General features: G+C 38.6%; 1 protein-coding gene across 2 annotated transcripts in view; it reads right to left on the bottom strand.

Annotated features, from left to right (window-relative positions):
• Positions 1-23077: 23077 nt before the first annotated feature.
• TLL1 (tolloid like 1) overlaps positions 23078-27410 on the bottom strand; it is a 139824-nt gene continuing 135491 nt past the window's right edge. For both annotated transcript variants that reach the window (XM_063336106.1, XM_063336107.1), the window contains exons 20-21: positions 26731-26981; positions 23078-25054 (exon numbers count right to left, since the gene is read on the bottom strand). In XM_063336106.1, coding sequence (XP_063192176.1) covers positions 24920-25054; positions 26731-26981 — 386 coding nt within the window. In that variant the 3' untranslated portion in view covers positions 23078-24919. The remainder of the gene's footprint in view (positions 25055-26730; positions 26982-27410) is intronic.

Genomic DNA, 27410 nt, shown 5'->3' with positions numbered 1-27410 from the left:
TCTAAATTCAACCAAGCTGTCATTTAAAAATGGTTGGCTGTGAAGTCTCACCACTATGATCTCTAATTAAGTCTTTTAAAGGTTTTTCAGTGCAGGAAGTTCATCTAAGCCCTTTGATTTGCAGCACGTGAGTACATAGAATACGCAGCATACCATATTCACGTTCTTTTTCAGTCTCACTCAGAATATAGAAGTCGCAGGCACAGTAGATTTAGATTTTATACTACCCAGTGGAACAAGGAATACAGGCGTTTGCAGTAAACCCAGCTGGTACATGTAAGCGATAAAACTGAACTCTGTGTGAACGGCTTGGACCTAAAACCAGTAGGTAGGCCTCCATTCATAGCATCACTGCACCATAACTAATAAATCCAGGGTATTTGGTTTTCTTGTCACTGATTTTCTAATGCTTCCAGTTCTAAGAAATGTCTTCAGCACATCTGCACAAGCATGAATTTAGAGGTACAGTCTCATAAAATTCTAGGTAATAACATACAGATATTTAGTGATTTCTGTGGCTGCAATGAAGCAACTAGCTTTACATAAAGGGTAGTTAACAACAGCAACCTGGTAGTATGGAATTCAATTTACATTGCTCAGAAGCAGGTTATATTAGCTCTCTTTGCCATACCTAGCCACTATGCTTAAGTTTTCACGCTGACATTTTAGATTTTAATTTTTATAGTGTTTATAAGTGTTCACACTTACCAAGTTTAGTGAAGAAGCGTCCCCATTAGCCATTCGTAGAGTGAGGTGAGGTGACTGTTCAGACTTTGTGCTTTCACTCCTGTCCCTGTGGCACTCCACGGGCCAGTGGAAGAATTTTGCTCATTTAAGGCAATCCCATTCTGTCACATAAAAAATAAAATAAATAAATCTGCTGCTTTTTCACAGACAGCACAACGCTGAGAACACATGGGGAGATGGGGAAAGAGATGAAGAATAACACACTTTTTCATGGACGATTTTGCATCGCTTTTCACGTCTGACTACTCCTTGACATTGCACTGTATGCACAAAGCACCAGCCATTGCTGCGAAATATGTCCACGTGCAATCATGAAAAAATTGAGAACACAGTTTAAAGGTTGGTTTAAAACCCAAGTGGAAGGTTGTCTGAAAAATGCATTGAAGGTGTGCCTGTACCACGTCAACAACAAACCATGCACGCTCCTTTTTTCAGACTACGTTCATTTGTGACTTTATACTGACAGAAGAGCTATAAATCTAAACTTTCTGCTCCAGCAACTAAAATTTCTGTGATCAGAAGCCTAACAGTACTTAAAAGTATTAAAGATTATATGACACACAGCTGAGCAACCTTATTCAACAGAGGTACCAAAACCACCACATCAATAATTTTACTGTTTTAGATTTATGCTGATTTCCCTTAGATAGCAAACCATTTTGGAAGCTTTCTTAGATTATTTTTCTTTCTTTATGGTTCAGTTATTGCATTTGAAGTTATATGAAAGGATGGTTTTTTTAAAAGATGCTTTTAAAAAAAAAAAAAGTCATAATTTCTAAATGACTGCTAAAAGCCCATGGGCATTTATCTCAGGGCTATTTTAAATGATGCATTCATGGTTGCAGCATTCAGGAGTTATGATCTGTATACAGCAAGCCTGAAAATAATGAAGGTGAGGAAGAATAAAGAAGATGGAATAATCTGAATAATGCCTCTGGTAACCAATAATTCTAACACGTGTGGTTATGTGTTCCGTTGTCATCTAACCATAAGAAATTGGAGTACATCTCATTTCATTTAATCGGAGCAGATGGATGCAGTACCGTTGAGCATCATCTACAACAAGTAATTGTATTGCCATCCCATTGACGTACAGTCTGCATCACTTTTATTTTGTTTGGCATGCATGTATTTTACAAAAATGCCCCAAAGATTCAGCAGTGGCATATTAAGAGCTGCTACAGGGAACGATCAGGCATTCCCACCTGTTCTCTCTTTTATGGTTGTTCTCAATCCCGCAAAGCCTTTGGGCTGCCTTCCCAAAGCCCTGCAGAATAAACAAATGTTTCAGTGTGGCAAAGCTAAGAACATGCTTGGGTGCCTTAGTAATTTTCTCTGCTCCATTTGTTTTTAAATCAAATCAGGAAGGTCACTATCAACATGAAAAACGTGAGCAAACCATCACTTCCCAATCAAACAAGGAGCAACAAAACCCAAAAAGAATCAAAATTTGCTTCAGTTTTCTAATATATTATTTAGTTCAGTATTCACAGAAGTAACACTTGTAAAAGATGTCTTTTTGTTTCATTAAATACTCTGTGTTTACTGGAGTTTATTGTAAAATGATCCAAAGTAACCCTGATAATGAGAAAAACGCCTATGGCTCAAAACTATGAATTTGTTCTGAGCTGGAAACATAGCATCAAAGTTTTGCTCCACTAAAGCCAAAGAAAAAGGGAGCAGTTGCCTTAAACACAGCCAGGAATTCAGCCCCGAGTCCTACGCGGCATCACAAGTCACAGGCATTGCAAAGGGCTGAAACAGAGGGTCTCAACTGCACCCAGCGCAGGCTGCTAAAACCATGAACTGACCCGATGGCCTCTTCCCTTCCTTGAAAAATAAAATACCTCTTTCAGTTTTTCCTGCTTCTCATCACAACCACCTATGCCTGCTCATCTGGCCAGGAAAAACAGAAAGAGAGTGTAATTGCCACGCCTGCCAGTTTAGACCTGCCGAAGGACTGCTGGTTACCTTTAATCACTAACAGAAGTGCGATTCTTCGAGACAAGAGTGTGACACACACACACACACCCCCACACCCACACCCCACACACAGTTTATCACTTCCCTTCTACAGCAAAATTTTGTTTCCTGTCAAAGGAGAATGCACTAAGGCACATGTGCCCAAAAGAATGTCATCCTTACGAAAGACCTTACAAATACAAAAATGATGAGATGGGGGAAAAAAACCAGCAAACCAAACATGAAGAAATCTGTTAAATCTTTTCAGAGAACAGTAAATAAGTGTTGGGCTGCACAGGGGAAACAAAATAGTCACGCACGTGGTGTGAGCCCTTTATGTTCTTTGCACTGAATTGGAAGGGGTCTGTAATCATAATAATTACAGCCTTTAACAAAAAGCATATGCAAGTGGAGGGGAGAAAGTGGCAATTCAATATTATTGACTCAGATGTCAAATGTGATGGTTTCTGACTTCCCATTGCACTTTCCTGCTATACTTTTAATAGCATTCCTCCGATATATGCACTTGCACATATGTATGATATATACATATGGAGAGCATCTATAAGTATTTAGAATTGTCCAGATGCTTTTTAAAACTGTGTTAAAATTTTTAATTACCTTTCTGTCTCAAAAATCAGGTTCAGATCATGTCTCAGCTATTTAGTCAGCCATACAGCGAACTACCAATAAAATTAATAAGTTATCAATGCAGGAGCTTCTTTATTATTTACCCAATTACAGAATTTTCTGATAAGCATATATTATCACCCCTGTACTTTCAGCTGAGATTTGGAAGTATATGGAAGAATTTTTTAACAGGCTTGTATATGATTTACATATTAGGTGCATGCATATGCTTGGATGAACACTTACGGTGTAAAATGTACATTCAAAAAACCCCCAGTTTACAGTGATGTGAGCTGTTGCTCTACACAGAGCTGTCAAATGGCTATTAAATGTTCTTTTTAAATATTAACTGATGGCACCCCTTTTTAATCCCGCCATATATTATTTGTCATGGCAGTACACATAACAAAAAGAGATGCTCCCTTTAGAGCAAATAAAGAACCATAAAGAAATCGGTTTAATTCTATTTTTAAGAAAAAGAAAGTATTCCAATTACTTTGTGGATACTGTTATTTTTTGACCATATCTTACATTAAAATGATGACATCCTAAATTACTACAGCACTCATTTTGGGATACACTTCTGTATCACTGGTATCAGTTTCACTGGAGCACAGCTCAGGCCATTCACTGCTCAAATAAAAGCTTTGCCTTAAGTGTCAACCAAAAGAGACTTCATAGCGCTGTGAGAAATAGATGAACTGTTTACAAAAGATGAAAGTGCTAACAAGGTCAGGAGAATGTTACAAGATACGCAGTCCTGTCAAAAGTAAGTAATTGAGATAAATTTATTAAGCGTGAGATGGTGCATGGCCAATGATAAGGGAGGAAAGTGGACATGCAGATCAGGGGACGGGTCACGAACAAGGCTTAAGGGGGGCTGCGGTGCAGGTGGAGTCTCCTGTGCAGGTTTAGGTCAGCGTACACCCTTCTGATCACAGCAGAAAGAAATTGTGTAACTCTACCGACCAAAAGAGCACTGTTTTCTGCCAGGCATATGTACACTAGCTTGGCAGAACAACCACCCAAGGACCATCCTTATGATAATAAACCTTGCCAAGCCTTAGTCAAACTTGTGGTCATTCCATATAACTTCCGTATAAGAGAAGAGCAAGACTGAAGCTTTCTGGCTAAAGACATGCTAGCTCGGAGGTCCCGTCAGACCACACAGCACTGACAGAGAGTACTACCAACACTGGACAGCAACAGCGATTACAATGCTTAAGAATAAACAAGTTATAAAACAAAAGAAACAAAATAGAAACCTTTTAATGCCTGTATGTTCCATATAAAAGACATTTTAAAAATTAACTTAGAGCAAATCTTATAAAACACCATGTTTGCTGTCATGTAGTAAAAAATACCTGTGTGCAACAGCGCATCGCTACAGGGAAGCAGAGCCACGCAGCTGGAGGAAGTCGCTGACTGATCATCTTAAAGCAGTACTTGTTGAAGTGTTAAACTAGCTTTTGTCCCCAGTAGTTCCTTCTGCTATCTGGTTATTTCAGTTCAGTAACTCGTTTGCTCAAATTTGAAAAACCAGCTGGGAGGTGAAAAAAGAGCAAGGCTGATTTTCTTCCTACAATCTGTAGAAAAGAAATTATGTGATAACTGGAAGTCCCCTCCTGAAATGCTGGGTATGTACTAATCAGAAATAACTATCCCAGTTCATTAATCGCAGATATCACTGCATTTTATATACATTTTAAATTCTTCTCAAGTATCAGGCATGTTTAAGGTAGATTTAAATGACTAATGAAAACAACGTCTATCTTTTGAGAACTTTTATCTCACTTTTCAATTCTGACCCAATGTAGTCTCAAGTGAAATACCAAAAATAAGCTTTAAATAAATTACATTCTTTACTTTCTAATAACTGAGGCACAAAGACAAAGCAAGATTGAAGTCACGACTGAAATAGTTGATGTATATAAATTCATTTCAGTAGATGCTTAGTGCTTTATTTCTAATCCATCAATGTCAGATTTTAAAAGTCAAAAAACCCCTAGTGAAATGTATGAGAAGTCTTTTTTTTTTTTTTTGATCAGAGACACTGTTTATATCTTTTTCTCGACATCCCTCCTACCCCTTCCATGCCTGCAGCAGCTGATCACAGCATTTAGTAATTCTTAATCCAGCCAGCACTGATAGCTCATCTACACACCGTCTAGTGTAAAACTCATTGAGCCACTGGCTTGGCTACTGGCTCCTCTTTCCTGAAATGCCCTCCGTAAACTGCCGTCCCTACAGAAAACAATTAGACATGAACAGCAGGGCATCCAGGCCATTTGGAGCTTGTCCAATACAGCCTCACATGGAGGAACAGGAAGTCACTATATTCATTTTAATGTTGGCCATTTCAGAGATGACAACAAAATACTTACTATCTGAAAGCTGTCAGTGTACGTGATGAAGACAAATAGGAAGCTGCAGCTCTGTATGTGTTTTGTAAGCTGTAGTCACTGCTAGGGAAGTAATATATTCCTAAGTTATTTAAGCAGCACATGCAGCTTAAGGCTGAAGTGATTATTTATGTATTTGTAATAGCATTACACACAGGATTACGAGTTAAGTGGTTAACAGATGGAGGGACAGAAATTTCCAAGTCCTTTTGTTAAAAATACCTAGGTTACTCCCTCTTCACTAGCCAGAGAGGCACTTGTAAAAACAAAATTATGTACCTTAGGCCAAGTTTTATAAACATGCACTTCAATCTACTACCTTGTTTACAAGATACATGAGATAAATATTAGGAGACTGCAGTTATATGAGGACTGCCTGCAAATGCGTTCTCAGTTATGTTTATTCAGCACCTTGAGTTAAATCTTTCACACTGATTCAATGGCAATATTCATATTGCTTCAACTGAGAACAAGAGGGAGACCAGTATTACTATCTTGCAGGGCCCTAAATCCCCCCTAAGGTTTCCATATAAATACACTGCTTCCAGCTATTCTAGAATTAATCATCTACAGAAACGTTTTCCTCTAACATCATGGGTGATCTCTGGAGCGACCCACAAATCTAATTTATGTCTACAGAACTAAAGGTAAAGTTGCTTTGTTGTCCAGTTTAGACTTAACACACAAAATCCACAACACCACAAATCAATTTATGCAAGATCAGTAACCTCATTAAACACTTCCATTTTATAAAACAATAAACGTCAACTAGCAAAAAAATGTCTAAACGTAAGTGTTCAGAAGATGTAAACATTATTTCTGGAATCTGGCTCAGTCAATAGTGGGTCTTTCTCCACCTATTTGGCTTATACAGCCTATGGTATTGAGATGCTGGCATAAAATCTGCTGATTATGAATCCCTTGCTGAATTCCACTATTTTTGCACCCCGATACAACTTTTCTTTAGACACAGAACAGAGTTGTGAAAAATCATTCCGAACTAAAGCTCAGAATAGACAGATAAGGTGAGTCCACATTGGTTAAGTGTTGGATGTGCCAGATGGTGTAACTCTTCTGTAGAGTTTCTGCAATGATCTCGGCCAACACTTCACTACACTACATATGGCAGCCACCAGGAAAAAATTAAGTTAAGTAATCAGTTACTTGGAAAGTTTTTGAGTACCCTTCCCCTTTTTTGGAGAGAAGGGATAACTGAGCAAAGTGAGAAAGTGAAAAGTAGAAATCCTTCCAGAAATAAAAAGTTTTGGTTACTTGTTTGTAGAATACTTATATTTCTGTTGACATTTCTTTACATTCTTCATGTATATGGTATGGATGAAAATATAACATATAACCTCTCAAAAATAAGTGTGCTAAGGAAAAAGTAAAAAAATGAGTCTTGAAATACACACTTTTTAAAAGTATAGCTGAGCAAGTATTGCTGTATTTCTGCATGAACAGCTTCTTTCTTGAGGCTATTTATTTCTATATGTGTGTATATATATAGGCTCAGAGGATATTGTAAGAGCAGGAGGCAAATACGAGTAGAAGGTTCAGTGATGTGCTATTTGCTGGATAAACTATTAATCCATGGCATGGAAAGTCCAGATTAGCAGTAACAACAACTCACAATCATTGGAGCCCCCAGTTTGGAAGGATGTCTTTTTTACTGGTTGACTTTACAATGGGATTGATGATGGGCAAAAAAATATGGCTGCAGTCACGGTATGAGTGTCAGTCAGGAGGTTCAGTCACTGCTCGGGTATCTAACTGCAATACTGTAGGCAAAAAATAGCCTGTTTTCAGGAAGAAAGTAAAATGCGTCAGAGCAACAAACCAAGGCCCACTGTCCTCCTCGAGCTTTCTCTCTCCCAGTCAGTTTGCTTTCTACCTCATAGGCATGAGAAATTAAAATCATTAGTGGATATGATGGAGTCTGGGTCCTGACTGATGGCCACCTCTAGCTATAAAAAAAGCACCAAGAACTGTGGCCTTCTGAACATGAATAAGGGGTATATTAGATCGTTGCTTCATAGTGGATTTGTTATTTTGGTGGCTGTTGACCAATCTGGGTTGTAGCCATGCTGTGTTTATGGCCATATTCTGTGAAGATGACCTAACTGAAAGTCTTTTGCCCAGTGTTTCTCAATTTCTTTGCCATATGTAGGTAAACTGAACATTTTTCTTACACAGGCTTCCTAAAAACAATTTCCATGAAGATTAGATCCTGGCACTTTCATATATGGAGTCTGCTTATTGGTGCATATGAACTCATTTTACTTAGCTGCCTTCGCTAATTCCTTTGGTATAGTCCACATACAACAAATTGTACATTACTGTTTTAAGAACAGGTTTTCAAGGCACATATGGCATTTACATGCCAAAGATGTCTCTTGTGCCTTGCTTCAAAACCTACAAACTGTGAGCCTGTTCTTTAATAAGTATCTGCTCACTGACTTGAATCAGCGTGGGGAACACAATAAACACTGCCTGATTGCCAAGCCACTGTGTGTTCAGTGCAGCTCCAGGAACAGGGGCTCTTGTGGACAGGCTGATAAACAGCACTGCTGTCACATAAAAGAAGGAAAGACAGCCACTTCCAGAAATGCTGCCTCTTAAAGGATGGTTTCATGAAGAAGGAGAGAAGATGAGAATGAGAAACTTAAAGCAGAAACTTTGGGGATTTCAGCATGGCCTACATTATTTGCAGGTCCCTGAACTAATCTGTGGAAGGATGTAGGAACTTACGGACACAAGTACAGTAGGCTGGCCACCTCTTTTGAAGCATTATAGTGGAATAAGGGCTCATTAGATGACACTCTCCAGATGTCATCTATGTTGCTGGATGTCTTTTGGATCACCTGGGTCAAGAAGCATGCGATGATACTGCCTTTCGCTGTGTTGCAGAACGTGAAGGCAATATGAAAACCTGTATGCACATTGAGGGGCAGCATGTCAAAGGAGCAATTCTTGTTAGCAGAGTGCACTGTTAGGGAGAAGATTCGCATAGTCTGTCATTATAGAAGTTACTTGGCTGCTTTGTAACAGCAAACGGTGACTTCGTTTTTATACTCTGAGAGCAATCTGCAGCTGAAACAAGAGCAACAGCTATTGGTGCATTAATATTTGATCTTTATGGCAGGTCTGCAATTGCGGTCATCAACCCCATCCAGAGGAAAATAATCTTAATTAGATCTTAATCATTGCGTTTACCAATCTGATCGGTAAAAGATCTCTCTTCCTCATTTTCACCTTGCCTAGTAGTATGGCCAAAAACCAAAAGCAGTTTTTGAAAGGAATTTCCCTTTAGTGAGTGGTAGTGTAGGATGCTTTGAGGCATCAAAGGAGAAACCAACTAGAAAGAGTTGGAAAGCGCTTCACTAGGATGGCAAGAGAAATTTGCCTACGGAGACAGCAACAGTGCAGGAAGGTTTATCTGCGCTGAAGTTCTTGATTCTTTCAGAATGAGGAACAGTCTTGAACAGCTTAGTCCTTGCTTTATATCACTACTTTTTCCTGGCAAGGCTTTTCCCCTTGTTCTCCCTGCCTCCAAGGAGAAAATCTAGCCAGAACACTAGTTGTGTGTGTTTGTTCATCTCATGCTCCAGGAGAAAATCATCAACTGTCTTCCCACCCTGACCCTGTACGAACATGAGCCAAGGTTGCTGCTTTGTGTGTAGGTGTAAACAGATGTTTAACTCAGTAACTGGTGTCCTTGAGTCTTGTAATTGATTTGCCTCTTCCTGTGGGGATTCATGATAGCCTCTCTCTCTTCCTTTCATATTCATCCAAATGCATCAGAGCAGAAGCAACCCGCAGGCCACTGGCCAGCAGAGTTGAGGACCCCTTTCCTGCAGTCATTAGAGCGCAAAGGACAAGGTGGAAATGACATTAAAATGAAGGTTAATCCATTTGAGGTCTCACCATCTTCCTCATCAGAGGAAAAGGGAGTCATTTCTCTCAAGCAGGAATGTGGGGACAAAAATTCCTCTTTCAATACCGCGCACCAACCCCACCATGTAATCCTAATGAGAAAAGAGTGTATTTTCACACTGGACTAACAATACCTGGAAAGCAGCAGACAATTCACTCCACCTACTACTTTACATGATAGAAAACCACAATTCATTATTATGAATTCATTATCCCAGCATGTTAAAGCAAATATAGGTAAGTTACAATCATAAATCCCTCTAGAAAAATATCCTTACCTTGGAGAAAAATGGCCAGGTCAGTGGCCTGGACCACAAAAACAATGTTGTTGGCTTTTACTTTCTTTTGGTAAAGGCTTTTGACAGAAGTTGCTAATTCCTGACGTGGATTAAGCTGCACAGCTACTAACCCAGATGGAAGATGGATACAATCTCCCTCAAACAGTTTTCACTTGTAAGAAACAACCCTTTGGGTCCTTACCGTCTGGCCATTCAAATCCCTTCCGTCACTGGGACATGAGTTTCTCCTCCTTATTTCCAAATGCGTCGCTGTAGGTGTGATGTAGAGAAAAGGTAGGGGTTTGTACCTTCTACTCGCTTCCCTGACACATTGCTGAGACTCAAGGATGGTTATAGTATAGGAGTATATAATTTGTATATATGCCAGGTGCAGAAAGGCAGCAAGAAACTGAAGCAATACTCAGCAGGCAAACCACATGAGGTCTCTCTCCATTTTCGGCTTTGTACGGTCCCACCCCAGTGCAGCAGAAAAAGAAGGGGAGCTCAAGGCTGCATCAACCCCATTCACTTCTTGCATCCAGCACAATATAAGCACCACTCCACCTCTCTCAGAAAAATAATTACAGCAGGATAGCCAGTAAACAAAGGTGACATTTGAACAAGAAGTCCAACCCATTGCAACTGTGTAATGACAACTTCTCGCTTCCACATTAACGATGGAGGACTTTAAACAACGCTACCCCCCTCACTCTTGTTCTCCCACAGCCCTAATGACTCAAGACCACTTCAGCACTCTGTCCACATGTAGCCAACAGCACTCCTTTAAACACTTATTTAAGGAATTGTGAGGGGATGGGTAGAGGAGGAGAACAGCTCCTTTAAACAAAAGAAAGAAGATTATTGTCTCAGTTAAGAATATATTTTACTTTGAGTCTACTAATATAAGTGCTTCCTGCAAACAACTTGCCATCTTTCTTCCTTTAGGACGTAAAGGTTATACTAAATTTCAGACATGCCTTATATTGGCTTTGATCTATGTGTTAAAAATAAGTAGATAAATGGTGCTAAAGTCCTTTAATTCCGGAAGGATGTTGGGTGATAAACTGCAAGGGTCAAATTCTGACCTGCACAACCCCAGAGCAGAACTTCATTACTTCAGCTGTACAGAGAACTAAACAGACCTGATTTCTTAGTGGTCCCAAGAGACACAGTGATTGACAGGCAGATAAATAAGGAACTAGAGTTCTAAGAAATATGGACTATCTTTGAATTTAGAGGAAATGAGAAAAACAGAAGGGCCTTTTGCAGTCCAAGTGAAGTGCAAGCTTAAGAATAAAAGGAATAACAGTAATAAATCTTCAGATTAAATAAATATTTAAGATAGGAGAAAAGTAAATTACTAAATCATAATGTGCTCCAAATTCAGATTAGAAAAGACTTCTCTTCAGATAAAAATACGTCTTCCTTGAAAACTGTATTTAAGTAAAATTGGAGGAAAGATAGATTGACTGCCAGTAAGAGAAATATTTTGGGTTTTTCTTCTGATGATACTAATGGATAAACTGTATTTTGGGGAAAAGAAAAAGTGAACTGATAGGCTTAAACATAGAACATCAAAGGAAATATTCCTGTAACTTTGCTTGCTAGGAAATAAAACAAAAGAACCCCAACCCCTCCAAAACCCACATGAGCACTTGTTTATTCATTCAGATTTCTCTGCCTACATACAAACATAATTATTTTTCCTTCTGATAGCAGCTTTAAAAACATTGCAGAGTGGTAAGAAAATGCATAAAACATATATGAGAAATATTGAAATCCAATGGAAGGTATTGTTGCATTTCTTACTACCATAGATTTCCCAATAATCACATTATCCCGTTTGTATGCATGTCTATCTATTTTTAGACGAGATTTGTCTTATGGAGGAATGTCAAAAAAATTCAAAATTCCATATGATCTTTTTGTTAATTCCATCACATAAAGAAGTAAAAGCTAATAATATTTCAGCATAAAATGTTGTGTCTTTGTTATTTACCTATTTGCAGCACACAGTAACAAGCTGTTTAAAATAACCCTGACTTAACTTGTGGGAACAATTCCTTTCCAGTTTTAATTAATGTCTTAATATTATATCTTTTTTTGATTTTTTTTGTCACATTACAGGTATTTTAGATAGGGTTGTAGGATGAAAAACAGACTTTGAAAAAACAGAGATTGACTGTGGGTCTGGGCATTAGGCCCTGCTATGGTATACAGTAAAAATCCCATGCTCATTAATAGCAATCATCAGCTATATAAATCAGACTACAGCTTAAACATGTTGATCGCGTGCTCCCAAATGAATGACACATGGTCCTGGCACAGACCATGAGGAGAGTAAAATAAGGTAGAAAGATAAATAAGGTATAAAGAACTAAATCCATTCTGTAGAGGAACAAAAATGTGATGATAAAGTTTGTTTTAAAATCTGGCAGGCTTTGCCACTCGTCCACACATCTCAGCCAAAAGCAGTTAGAGAACGGTGAGATACAATGATAGTGTCATCAGAAAAGAAAAGTGGTGAAAAGAACTGCATTCCTGTCATTTACAGAAACCTCAATGAAACGCTTTTCCCTCTGTAGATGTCACTGCAGTCTTTGTGAAGTGCCTAGCCACAACCACCATTTCCATCTCCAGTTTCCCTGGACCGCTCACCTTGGTGCAGAATTTCATAATTATTCCTCATGACCTGACTTCATCAATCCACTGGCATTGGAGCTATTCCTTCCAGAGCCTGGCAACATCCAGGCTCTTCGACAGAGCCACAGAGGTACACAGGGCTTGAAGATGATGTACTCTGCCATCTTTCTGGGCATGATTTAACTGTTCTGGTTCTTTGGTTGCATGTAGATCTAGTCAAAACAATAAAACATCTTCATGCTTTTCTCAGCCTCAGTTATCCTACAATTCACATGTTCTTTACAACCCAGAAGTGCCATATTGTGAAACTATAGGTCCTTCATCTTCTGTTTCCTTCTGGAATTGCTAGATTTCTCTCACTCCTGGAATAAATTTTCTGTTTCTATGTTTGGTCCGATTCTCTTTTTCTTACAAAACCCCTGTGAAACATCCTCCTTTGTAATCCTGTTCTTTATTTCATTTTTGCTTCTTTCTAGTCGCTCTCTGGTGATCAAATACTCCGCACATCAAGATATACTGTTTGATTCATCAGTTTGCCCAGAAGAATGTTTGTCTCAGTGGAGACCCCCTTCGGTCCAAGTGTGCTCGATTTAAATGGGTAATGTTCAATATATACCCATTTTGTACCACTGGTCTGGAGGTAGGAACTCCTGACCAAAGAGCATGAAGGCAGAACTTAGTAGACAAAGTGGACAACCTCCATTTTCAAAATTAAGCCTACCTTGGCAGAAACACAAAAGAGTTCTCAGGATTAAACTGAAGCAAAAAACTGACAAAGTTGCCCCAGAAAAATTTCTTTCTTTAAAAAAAAAAAAAAAAGGTACTGAGCTAGGCACAAATGAATATTGAAAGTGTACATCTAATTATTATCTTTAAGTGGATTTAAAATACCAGTTAATATCACTTATTTTTAGCATTTGAAATAAAATGTGTTTCCTCGTAAGAAATTTTCTCCTCCTTGCTAACATAAACTATCAGAAAAAGTCATGCTAAGCAGACAGGTCTTGTGTTATGATCCAAAGCTAAACAAGTCTGAGCTCTTGAACTGAAAGATCTAGTAAAAGTTGTCCTCCCCCATTGTCAAGAAAAACCACAATCTGTTAATCTTGACCCTCAAATGCAGGGCATGATGAAAATGAGGAAGAAAGCACTGAAAGTACATTAAGACAGATCACACAATGGCATTCTAGCATCTTCAAATTATCTATCTGAGCCTTTGTTCTACAACAAGCTCATGGGATTGCCCATATGCAACCTGTACTGCTGTGTTTGCAAGGGCAGGGCCATGCTGGAGAATGAAATATTAGCTGGTGAGGTACCCCTTACGCTGAAATATATTTCAGGCCTGTAGGAATAGAATGGAAATTTCTACGTTTAATGAAATAAGAGAAGTCAGCTAACCAGCATAGAACTCACTCATACTCAGTCAATCCAACATACCCTCTTCAAAGCACTCACAATTTTTTTTCAGAGTCCGCAAGGGAATAATGAAAAGAAACAATGTCAAAACCCATGCCATGCTACCCACTAAAATTTAGCAGAAATGAGTATAAACAAAGTCTCTCCGTTCCTCACGTCTACCTTAAGAGCAGTTAATTACAACTGTTTAGAAGAGATCATTTCACTCAAAACATATTTCCAGTGCGAAAGATGAAGCCGAGTTTAAACAGTGTCATAGTTTCTGGGTGGGGATTCAATTCAGTTAGAAGAAATACGACAAAATACAAATCAAGCAAGATGTGAATGTAGACTGGAGTAACTGTAGCTCTCTTTCAGAACTCTGCTATTCATGCCAGGGATACGTTTCTTTATGCAGTTCTGATGTTATGTCACCATAAATTTTACTATGAACTCATGTTCCATTTCCACTGTATTTATTACATATTTGAATAAATGAAGTAGGAAACCCAAAAACAAATTCTGAAGTATTCCTCAGGTGGCTTCTATCAGAACAAAATATTTAATGAAGTGCCACAACAGGCAACTATAGCCCTCCCTTTTGGAAAGACATCAAGCACTGAGGATGTTGCCAAAGCGTACATTTTCATTTGAACGCTATTTCCAGAGACTATTTTTTCACTTGAAATGATCCATTAGGATGATGCAAACAGCTGTTCTTCATTCAACAGCTTGACCAAGAAGAAGGGATTTTAAAGGACACATTTGGGATATTTTCCTCAATCTTATAGCTGCGAAGACTGTAACCAAAAGTAAAAATAATAAAAAAAAAAGCTTTCCTATTGTCTGCAGAAGCAATAACACCACCATGTTTAATCACAATCTTTCAGTTTTTCTGTTCTCCCTCAGCAGTTCTACTCCATTGTTGAAATCCTATTTAGACATGTTCAGACTCAGGAATTCCTTATGAAGACACATCTTCATAAAAACTCAAATTCATAAAATTCAAAATAATTTTTAGCAGTGGAATGTAAGAGATGCAAAACTTGGTTTTTTCCAATTTGCCCTTGCAAGGTCATTTGTTTTCAGATTTTAGACAAAAGCAGTGAATATGTGGCTGCCCATAGTCAACAGAATATACACTGTGCTCAAGAAAATGGAGAGGCATTTTTCACATATAAAATCTTACTTCTGAGAAATCTCTTTATTACCAGTTGACTCAGGTTCAGTAATCCTCAGTATAAAGTAAAAAAAAATTTAATCCAGTTTATATTTCTAAATATTTTCTGTATTGTTTTCACTGATACCCACCAAATACACAAACCAATCCAAGTTCCTTGGGTAAAAAAAAGCATACGCAGAAATTGCCCACTGTCTTTTCAAGGGGAGAACTCATCACATTGCCTGCCTAACGGTCTATTCAAGAAGGGACACCCTAAGGCCGAGGACCTTCGAATACAAGGCAGGGAGGAGAAGGTGCCTGGATGGCTTAATGCATGGTGTACATCCAAGGTCCTTTGCATTCTGGTTTGGCTCTAGGAGGTTCAGGATCCCAGAGGGTGTTGCAGCTGCCTGCCAAGGTACATCTGGCCCATCCTCCTTTTTTCCCCATCCCTACAGCCTGTAGCCACCATGGGCACAGTGTGGACCACAGCATCCACCAGGCAGAGCACAGACCTTTGTTCTTACTCTGCTATTCTTACTATATTATTTTAACTTGGAGTTTCTTTAGGGGCACACACTCATGGTCTGGACAAGTATAGCCTGGGATTTTCATAGATAAACAGACCCAGTAAATACTCTATAGTATTTCAAAGTAATATGATCTTATTTTTTCCTGTTAACTTAAGGAAATGGACACCTATAACACTAATTGATACATACTGTGTATTTGGTTTTTTTGTGAATTCTGAACAGCTATAATATGGATGAATTCCAGAGTAAGATCAGCCTATGGACAAGTTATTGGTTGACCATTCAATCACCGAATTGCAATTTTGTGCAAAATCTACAAACAAAAACTAGGAAGTCCCTGTATCTTCCCTGATGTATATTCCAACTATATTTGCAAATATATATTTAGCATTCTGCACTTACCATGCCATTCATTTTGCTAATAACATCTTTACTTCTGTCAATAGTGATGGGATTCCAAGTCTTTCTTGATATTGGTTTGACAGAACTAGGAATCAGAGGCTATTGAGTTTGCTTTTCCAAAATTATTTAAAGGGCAAACACTGCTTCTCCTAAAATAAAACAAAATCAAAGCCAGTCAGTCTGGGGTTTATTTATAATGCTCTTATCATTAGAATAAATATTTTCACTAGGTTTCCTCTAGGTATTATTGCATACCAGAAGCTACCTTCCCTGAAAACTGCTTCAGAGACCTGACATTTAACATTACTCCCCACCCCCTAGAATCTAGCATTCATTCAGTGCTATTCGCAGTTCTCATATACATTCTTCATTTTAATTAAATATAACCCTAAAAACAAGTAGGGTTTGTTGAAGTTGCCTTCACTTCCCAACAGCACTAGATCTGAATAAAGGCCTGCAGTTTGAAACTATTTTGTTTAATGGCTGATATCATGTATGCCTTGAAGTCTTTGCCATCTGCTTTACTAACTTAAAGTTAGCACTCAAACCATCCTCAAATGTGAAATATTGGTTGTTTAGAAAAGTTTGCAAAATCTAAGTGCAAGATTCTATAGGCAGCAAAATTAGTAAAATGTAAATTTAATGGCACAGTAAAAATACAAATAAAATTGTTAAAAGAGAAAGGCATCAACAAATTTTAAATATTTTTTTAAGATAAAACTGCTGTGGAAAAATTTGTCTTCAATTGGAGAATAACTTACTCTTAATGGACATTTTCAATTGTGACTAGATAAAAGCATTTGATAAAGGTATCATGGTATTTATTAATTGGCATTTAATTTGTATCATTCAACTCAAAGATTTCCTCATGTTGAGCTACATTTTTCACAGGCAAATTCAGAGGAGGATAAAAGTATTGTGAGACATTGTCAGCAAAACTTTCATTGTGCCTGTACATAAACATAATGCAAACATGCCCTTTGCAATAGAGAATTTATGAACCAGATTTTCTGTAAACAACATTGAGAGTTGCCCCTGCCTGCCTGCCTCCCTCATCATTAACAGGCATTATAGTAGGTTACCACACACTAAGCTCATTTAGTACTCACTAAATTTCCCAGTTGTTAAGATCCTCCTTTATAGCATTAAAAAAAAAAAAAAGTCCTTTCAACAATATAATTGAAAAGCCCATTCTTTAAACAGTTATAAACTCAGATTAAGACTAAACTATTTTTATGTTCCAAGTCACACTGACCCAGAAAATTCAGGATTTATTTGTCTCTTTTATAATGCACATTTTAAAAAACATTGCGTCAATGATGCAGCAATCTCAAGGAAGATTCACACTGAAAGGTCAAAAATTGACTTACTGCTGTGATTATCTAGCAATATTCCAAAGATGTTTTATTCAGTGTCTTCCCTGTATCACTGTCTTTGCTGACATCATAAAAATATGAATTTAAGTAACTAATTATGTCAGTGGGTAATATTGTCACCTCCGTATGGTCCTCCTACATAGCACAGCCAAGGATAAGGATTTTACTGGTGAAAACTGTTTGTATCATGATCATCCAAAGAGAAAGTAACAATATAAAAAAGGCAAGCATATTGATACCCCAAGATGTCTCAAAGAAATCAGCTTTTGTCCGTGCAGCTCTTCAGAAAATCAGCTTAGCAACAGTATCTCAACAACTGTCAGCACCACCTGTATATTAAGATTCTACTTTAGAATTTTGACAAGAAATATCCAGGTTGTAGATGAGGGTCATTGTTGTTTTCTATCTATTGTGAGCACTAAATATTTTATCTTCACTAGCTTCAGTTCCTTTAATTACAAAAGTGTACCTTTATTACTATTAAATTAGTCTATCAGATAGCAAATGTTTTGCACAGGTTTGAGTGCAGAGCTTTGGGTATTGCTCCTGCTCCATTAGGCAGCATTCTGTACAATATAGTTCCTGATATTTGAGAGGTGGCACTATCATCCCTGGGAAACTATTCCATCTCTAACACTGAAAAGATCTCCTCACTCTCAGCTTAAATATTCTATTTTTCAAATTCATTCTTTTACATATATTCTTGTAACATGCTCTAAACAATTTCATTCTCCTCTATGACCCCTGGGGAACACCGCTATTTACAGGCCTACACCTGGACACTGCACCACTGATCACAACCCTCTGAGCTCTGCCATTCAGCCAATTCTGAATCCACCTCACTGTCCACTCACCTAACCCACAATTCCTAAGCTTACCTATGAGGATGTTATGGGAGACAGCATCAAAAGCCTTGCTGAAGTCAAGGCAGACAATGTCCACTGCTCTCACCTCATCTATTCAGCCAGTCATACCATCATAGAAAGCTATCAGGTTGGTCAAGCATGATTTCCCCCTGGTGAATCCATGTGGACCATTCCCGATAACCTTCTCTTCCTCTACATGCTTAGAGATGGCATCCAGAACGAACTGTTCCATCACCTTTCCAGAGATGGAGTTGAGGCTGACTGGTCTGTAGTTTCCTGGGTCCTCCTTCTTGCCCTTTTTGAAGGCTTGCAGTCTTCAGGCATCTCTTGCAGTCCTCAGGCACCTCTCCTGTTCGCCATGATCTTTCAAAGATGATGGAGATTGGCTTTGCAATAACATCTGCCAGCTCCTTCAGCACTCGTGGGTGCATCCCACCAGGGCCCATGGATTTGTGGGCATCAAGTTTGCCTAAATGATCTCTAACCCTATCCTCCTCACCCAAGGGAAAGTCTTCCTTTCTCCAGACTCTCTCTCTTACCTCCAGGGTCTGGGATTCTGAGGGCCAGCCTTAGCAGTAAAGACTGAAGCAAAGAAGGCATTCAGTAACTCCATCTTCTCTGCATCCTCCATCACCAGGTCACCTGTCTCGTTCAGCAGCGGGCCCACATTTTCCCTAGTCTTCCTTTTGCTACTGATATACTAGAGGAAGCCCTTCTTATTGTCCTTGACATCCACTGCCAGTGGCCCTTAGCCTTCCTCATTGCATCTCTGCATACTCCGACAACTCCTATACTCCTCCCAAGTGGCCAGTCCCTTTTTCCACATTCCATTCCAAATTCCATTTGAATTTTTCCAGAAACTCCTTGCTCACCCATGCAGGTCTCCTGCCTCCTTTGCTTGATTTCTTACTCTCAGGAATGAAACAATCTTGAGCTTGGACAAAGCGGTGCTTGAATATTAACCAACTCTCCTGCACACCACCCACACCTTACTTCTAGAGCCTTAGCCCATGGGATTCCTCTAAGCAGGTCTTTGAAGAGGCCAAAGTCATTCCTCCTGAACTCCAGGGCTGTAATTCTGCTTTTTGCCCTGCTTTTTCCATGCAGAATCCTGAACTCCACCATCTCGTGGTCACTGCAGCCAAGGCCGTCCCCAACTAGTCCTTTGTCAGCACAACGGTCCAGAAGCAACGTACATACATTTCATTTCATTAGGTAGCCACTTACCTAATACATGTCTAGAAAGCATCGATTCTAGCATAACCGTGGAGGGAGAGAAAGGTCATTGAACATGCTCTGAAAGACTTTACATTCCTAATGATTATTAGTATTACTCGTATTTCAGAAGTTGCTATCACACAGTAAACACTTTCTAACATATATGCATAGAGTCAATGAACCTTTCCAGGAGTCCCACCAACACAGGAGGAATTACTGCATCTGAAGACCATTGAAGAAAAAAAAACAAATTTACTTTTATATATACACATCATATCACTTAATCTTGGATTAGGATGAGATTTGATAGGTTACAAGTGAAAAACAGGAGACAAAACAATTGCAGAGGTGAGACCAAAACAAAGAGACCCAAGCCTTGCTAATTTTTCCTTTTACTGCAAACCCAATACTCCTGTACCCTAAACATTTTTTGCAACTGCTATAGCTTGCTCCCTTTGTGACCTTAGAATGAGAAACCAGGAGAAATGAGAACATTTGCTAACAAGGCATAGCTTGCAAAATGCATTTTCCTGTGTGGTTTTTGTTTTAATCAGACTTCATTCACGCTGATTCCCCGAAACAATGGTATTAAGAAGGTGCCTATGATTTTGATTAGTTAATTAGATCCTGAGGAATAACATAAAATATTGCCCCAAGTATTCAGCTTAGAGCAGCAAAACTTGAGAGTGCTAGAGAGGAAAAAAAAACAACCTGTAAGAGCCATAGCGCAGTGTTACTCCCTCTCACAAACAGGTAGTTACTCAGGATATGCACCATAAGGAACTAAAATCAAGTAATCCCTTAGGCTGTCTTCAGTGCTCTGCTTGAAAAATTCACTAACCAATGCAATTAATCATCTAACTCTTCCTTCAGGTAAGTAAAAGCAATACAGCATAAAGCATTTTTAAAGAATATGAAGGATGCATTGAAAAATTAATGTTTCAGCAACAGTGTTGACTTTGGAAACTACATCTATTTTTTTTTTATTTTTTCTTAATGTCATGTATTTGTATCTGTGGTATCCTTAAATTTCCCTTTTCTAGGCATTATTTTGCTCGTTCTTGCTCCTCTTCCTTTTTTTTTTTTTGACTGATCAATTAGTAATCGAATCATAATAATCAATAAGAAAATCAAAATAAGAGCAAGTCTGTATGATGGCATCTGTTACTGTGATAAAACCTATCCCTTCTTATTACTCATTTGAACACAATTTAAGACCTGAAGTCAAAGGAAAATTCACCTCTAGTTACTGGTCAAGTTTATTTTAGGAATAAACACTTTCCTGAAATTACATATCCAAAGCCAGTCCCTAAACTCCGAGATCTGAAAATTTTGGCAGAGCAGAGGCATTAAATTATAAGACAAAGTCCCAGTGTGCCTGAGCAGTGTCCATGCTTTATGGTGGTGCAGCACACAGCTAGAGGCTAGAGTTAGCAGAGCACACAACCTGTGAGGTCAACAACAATTTCCTCCATTATAAAAAATTAGGTGTGCCACTTGCACCCCTGGCAACATAGCAAAATTGCGAAACCGGTTCCCCAGGTGGATAAAGCTTCCACCCAATTAATCTAATTTTTTGCAGTGGTTCAAAAGCAATCTGTTTCAAATGAAAAAAAGTAATGCTGCAATACTACGTTAAAGACCTGATCTGGCTCTCACCCATGTTTAAGTCAACTTGCTGTTTCGTGGGTCTCAGAGCAAGGCAAGATTACTCAAATATGTTGCAGATAATAACAAAGGACCAGCCAAGAACAGAATACCTGCTGTGTGTACACCTACCTTGCTTTATTCACTTCAGCTAGACCTTCACAACAGCTATTAAGCAAGGCAGACATTTGAATTGACTTTCACAGATTCTTTTCTTTTTTTTTTTTCTTTGTAATTTGGTCTGCTACAGACCTAAATTCCTGAAGAGCCAGTCAACCACACAGATCCAGCATATTCCATCAACTTACCAGTTTATGCTGAATTTAACAACTTAAAGAATAACACTCAGCACACGTCAGAAGATCTTTACGTGGCTGAGAAGAAAACTTTACATCACGTTACAGGAAAATTCATTGGAATCCAGCAGCTTACCCACAGCCAAGAAAGTTTGTGTCAAGCCAGAAGCAGAAGAAGGATGTATCATCTTCACCCTGCTGGGAGTGTTGCCAGTAAGCACATTGTGACTAGGTCTCAAAGGTGGATCTCCAGCCCATTGGATTTTGTGTCTTGTTTTTTTGACTACTCAACAGACAAGATCTTTAATCAATGTTTTGAACAAATTTCTCCATTTCAAAGATTTTTTGGGATAAGCCACATTCCTTTTCACAATTTCATATGCACAAATGATTTTTTTCATTGTTTTCTTACTTATAACAAATACGCTATTTATAAGGCATAATTCCATTAGATGAGGAGTTCACTGAATATGTGATTTTCATTACCTCAGGAAAAACTTCCTAGGACTTGGAAATAACTAAGTTTTTAATAGCATCTGATAGCACCATGAGGTGTTGACTAGGATTACGGCCAATGCGAAGATATGATCCATATGGTCCATTTATCATCAAGATAACCATTAAGAACACCTTCCGTATTTTCACCACTCTTAAGCATATGGGACCTACAAAGGCATAAGCAATTAGAAAAATAAAATGATAAGCTTTTTAATTCAAAGTTATGGCAACTCTCTTCTGACTTCTACATATGCCACGTGAAATGATCCCAGACTTACTGCACTCAAAAGCAATACTTGGATGTGACTGCAAAGAATCACCTTTCACAGGCTCTTGGGAATTCACTACATGGTGTTCTTGCCCTCAGCTTGCCCAGTGTAACCTTCTTCCCCAACTACTCCAGTTGCACTATTTAACATGGGACAGTAGGATTTATACACAAAGTGCATGAATCAACAACAAAAACTCTTCAGAGAAAAAAAAAAAAAGAATATCTTTAATCAACCCTCTGGTTGTTAAAGTAACCCCGAGGAGAATAAAAAACCCAAATTTAGAGAAAAGGAATACTTAAATGTTTTGTTTAGCAAATGGAAGGGAGATATTATTAACAGGAGACTGGAAGAGAAAAGTGGAAAAGAGATAACATGGAAACTCGCTCTTGCTCCCAGCCTCAGGCCTTCCCAAGTCCTTTTGACTACCCGTGCCAGGGAGACGCTGCTGCTGCTTGCTTTTTCTCTCAGAAATTCGAGCACTGGCATTGCACCTGTCTGATAAAGTACCTATCAAGGTTAAGAACGCTTTTTTTTTTTTTTTTTAAACTACAGTAATATTTCTGCCTGAATTTTGTAGTAAAAGACCCTGGAGAAAATGTTCGCAGTTAACTTCTTGTGCAAACACCCTGAAAAATGAACCGAAAGGACAGTGGAACAGCATTATAAAAGTACAGAAATTATTCAGTCTTTGAGCTTCACACACATAAAATGTCTAGAAAGGAAAACGGTAATATACAAGCAGCAATAGTGGTGTTAAAACAACCAAAGACACCTGTACAGACATTTGGTTTTTATTTTTATAAAAAAAGATCAGATTTATTAGTGCCAATGTATGTTCATAGTAAGGTAACAGAAACTAAGCTAATCTGAGTAGCAACTTACATCAAAGGATATCAAAATAATATTTCTTGTAAGTGAAACGTAATACTTCGTTTAAACTTGATTCTTGCCAACTAGAAGTCCTTGTTATCTGTCTATGAAGCCTTTAAAGAAAAGTTGCTACAGTCAAACAGGGTCCTGATAGAACTTGGCACATAAAGAAACAATTCAATTTTCACCCATACAATACCTCTCACTCCCCTGGAGCACTCATTCATACAATACTTACATAATGCATATACATTATGACTAAAGCCATGTATGGCCTAAAGCACATAGAATATCTCAGTTCTAAACGTAACATATCTCTACATCAAAAGCAGGTCACTGTATTTACAGCAGATGATCTCGCTCTGCAGATGGGGCTTTTGCTTGAAGATCCTTTTGTTAGCGTATGCTAAGATGTCCAAGTCATCGAATTATTTATCAAATTAGAGGTGTATCTACAGGAAGATCTGTCTGACTGTGTGCGAGGATTCTAAGGCAATAGTAGTAGTTGTTCCACAGGACTAGCGCTGCCGTTGCAACCCGCTCTCCCTTGGGGCAGTAAAGCCTTCCTTCTCCAGATGCAGCCAGGCGTAGTGAGACATTCATGATCTGCAAGCTGTTGGCTCAAAAGTCTACAACTTCTTGGTTTGTTTTTGTTTTCAATGTTCATGGAATAGCACCATAGGAATTCACTCTTGATAACAAACAAATCCTGGGTCTGTTTTGTTTTGCTTTTTTCACCATCACAGATACTGTTACTCCCAGAAAAAAACCTCTTTGGGATACTACTGCAGCTTAATTTCTGATTAGCTAAACCAGACAATTAGCTCATTCACAAAGAGGTCCGAAGAAATAAAGCGTAGTAGTGGTTCCAAATGTACTGCTAAAACCAAATTCAGTAGGAGGAGTTTCAGATGATCCTTTACTATTTCTGTTTCACACGGATACAGATTTTGATTCGGGCCAGGTTTTCGTCTCAGTCTGTTTCTATGTTCAGTGCAAAATAAGAGCACATCATCAGAGATAGCTTACTTAACCAGTAAACCAAACATTTTCAGATGCTTATACTGTTCAAATTCAGTCAACTAGTGATTGGTCAACGAGTGATGACCAATGTAACAGTTCAGACTTCTCAGTCATTAGTAAAACAAAATACTCTAAAGATCAGTTATGTTTCCAAAGTAGGATTTTCCAGTTTCAAAACACTGATAACCTGATATGACAGATGAATTCATAAAAAATACAGAACAACGCAGGAAGACCTTCCCATTTCGTATCTTCTTTCAAGTCCTTGTACACACCATATGCAGGATACAAAGTCAAAGCAAGTAGATACAAGGACAGTATTTTGCGTGTGTGACCTGAAAGAGCTTTTTTTTCCCCTGCTGGACACCATACAATTGTCAGAAGGAAGAACGGTCTGCAGCGTCACTAACCCTGACTGCAACTGCATTGAATCTGCACGCATCTACGATAAATGTCAAACTGTGAACAAAAGCTTTTATGTTCTCCCTGCATGCAAAGTCCTTTCACAAGCTTTGCAGAGACAGTCAAGTATGGAGCCCGCACATCATCATCGTGTCTATTCCACTGCGATAGGTGATTTATTTTTTTCTCATTTTATTTCAGTCACTGATCTGATAAGTCATCATTTCAACTGAACTCATATAAAACATTTGTGTTAATAACTTCAGTTTAAAAAAAAAAAAAAAAAAAGACATGCCTGCCTTCCCTTCCACTGTGCGTTCTTTCTTTCTCACTCTTCTTTTCTGGCATAGAGGTTCTTGTGTTATTTTTTGGTGTGCACACTATCTGGATATTTTATACTTCTGTATCGTATATGAAATCCTTTCTTGTTGATCGTATCATCAGTGTGAAAGTGAAGTAAAAGAGCTTCCCCTGCTGAATAAATTTCTTCTGGTGGCTAAAAAAATGAATAAACAAACAAATTATCTGTCCATTCCATGCATTTATACCATTCATTCACTTTTTTTTCTTCTTATGAATATTTCTCTTTTGCATTCAATTTGCACTGCGTATCTCTACTGTCTTTTCTTATGAGACAAAGAGAACAAAGCTCCTCATTCTTTTGTCCTTCCCACATGTCTTCTGTGGTTCTTCTGGAGTCATGTAAGTTACTGGGCAGGACCACACACAATATTCGAAAGTTAGATAAACAAATGACTCCAGTACCTATTTTCCATCTTATTCTTCATAGCCCTCATGATGGCCTGTTTTATTACTAAAGCACATTGATCAGAAGTACCAGCTGAACTACCAAGTCCTTTTTCTGAAGTTGAAAAAGTGGTAATGTATACTAACAGTGCCCTTTTCCCACTGCAGTTTGGATTATTTTGCTTTCAATTGCTTTTCTATTTAATTCTGTCTCTCCTATTTGCTTGCTTTGGAATGCCCTCTGAAGCCATTAATCCATATCTTACCAGAACCAAAACAAAACAACAAAGTCCAGCCACCCCACCTACTCCCACCTCCCTCCCTCCGCAAAAAAAAAAAAAAAATCAGCCCAAGGTTTGGCCATTCTCCACTTTGCTGCCCTCCTATTTGTAAAATGGGGCAACTTACAAAAAAAAAGTATTGTTTTATGTAAATTAGTAGATGCTGGGCTCAGTTGTAGCATTTCCCTTAGAATATATTGCCTATAGTTCAGTGGTAGCACCTTTCCTGCATCTTTAAATCTTCAAAAAATGCCCTAAAAGGATTTAAGCCAGCTTACAGGTAACTTGTCTGAATGGCTGTTTGATCCAACACTGTGGATGAATCCAAAAAGTGTCACACGGTTATTTAAGAGCTCCTACTATCCCATGTCGAGCCTTTCAAACCTTTTATCTAGGCAAAGAGTGCAAGTGCGAAAGTGTGCTTGCATTTGCACATATATAAAGAATTGATGAGGACTTGTGGGATCATTGCACCAGCCTTCTCAAGGCAGACAGCCAAGAGAACAATGCAGGTCTAAAAGGAGAAATAGGATACATCCTTTTCAGGATGTCACCTGGCCAATTTCCTCTATGTCTCACAGTTAAAACGTGTCAAAGATGCATTTGGGATGACAGGGCTTTCTTAAGGTCCATATTAGTCACACAGTTTTAGGAGCATTTTTTTTCCTAAAATCAGATGTAACTAGCAAATGAAAATATTATAAATGCTTCCCAAGCTCCCCTCCCCCAGCAAAATGTGGCTTCTTCATTCAAATTGAAAGAATTTTAATGCGGTAACTTTCAACACCAGTGTGTTTCTCTCTCTGTAAGGGGAAAATGCTGTTAACTTTTTTTGGGGTGCTGTTAAACACTCCACTATCACCTACCTAAAGCTTAACATAAGATTAAAATACTTTGGTCAAAAACTAGATAAGAATATTTATTGTTGAAAATATTTCAAGGGAATGCTTGTACTACAAGTCTGCAAATTTATATTAAAAAAAAAAAATCTAGAGTAGATAATCTAGTATCTTCATTATAAGGCATGGCAACTGAACTTCATCCCTTCTTGTCCTTTTCCTTCCTCTGCCCTGTCTGTCTTTTTCTCTTTGTTGTGGAAATAAAAACAAAACAAAAAAACCCACTTTAGTACCTTGTTACTTACCCCAGATCCACAAAATCGACCAAGTCTCACAGCTGCCTTATCATGACCATCAAAGAGCTCCACGTAATCATAACCACAGTCTGCCTCTTCTTCAACCTCAAAAGTCTGAAACATTAACTCGACTCGATAGCCACGCTCTGCCACCAGGAGCCAGTCGCAGTCCGCCTGAACCGGATAGTTGTTATCACCAAACTGAGCATGCGAGTACAGATCTTTGGGCTTGGTTTCAGCTTTCAGCCGACCACCGCACTCTAAACAGAGGGGAAAAAAATAAGGACAAAGCAGCTTATTCAGTGCCACTTAGCATTTTCTTTTTGTAGATGCCCAGCCTTATTCAGGCTGAGTGCATTTTTATGCCACAAGCAGGTCAATCGAACAAGGTGTAGAGTGAGGTACTACCCGGTATGAATACAAATCCACCATTCTGAGTTTCCCCTACATAAAGTCTGTTTTATAACTACAGAAATTTGAGCATATTTCGTAATTTTCAAGTGAAAGACCAAAAGGCAGGGAACACCAAAGTTGTAAGGAATGTGGTTCAAAGGTAGGACATTCTTCCGGTAGATTTTTGAGAGCTGCCTGTGGCCAGCAAGGTAAGCGCTGTAAGTGGGGCATCCGCATTTCAGTGGTGACAGCCCTTCCACATGGGTTAACAACACTGCTTGCGAGTGGCAGGGGAG

Source organism: Chroicocephalus ridibundus, chromosome 5, assembly GCF_963924245.1.
Source record: "Chroicocephalus ridibundus chromosome 5, bChrRid1.1, whole genome shotgun sequence".
Classification (NCBI taxonomy): Eukaryota; Metazoa; Chordata; class Aves; order Charadriiformes; family Laridae; genus Chroicocephalus; species Chroicocephalus ridibundus.
This window is presented reverse-complemented; position numbering and strand designations above follow the sequence as displayed.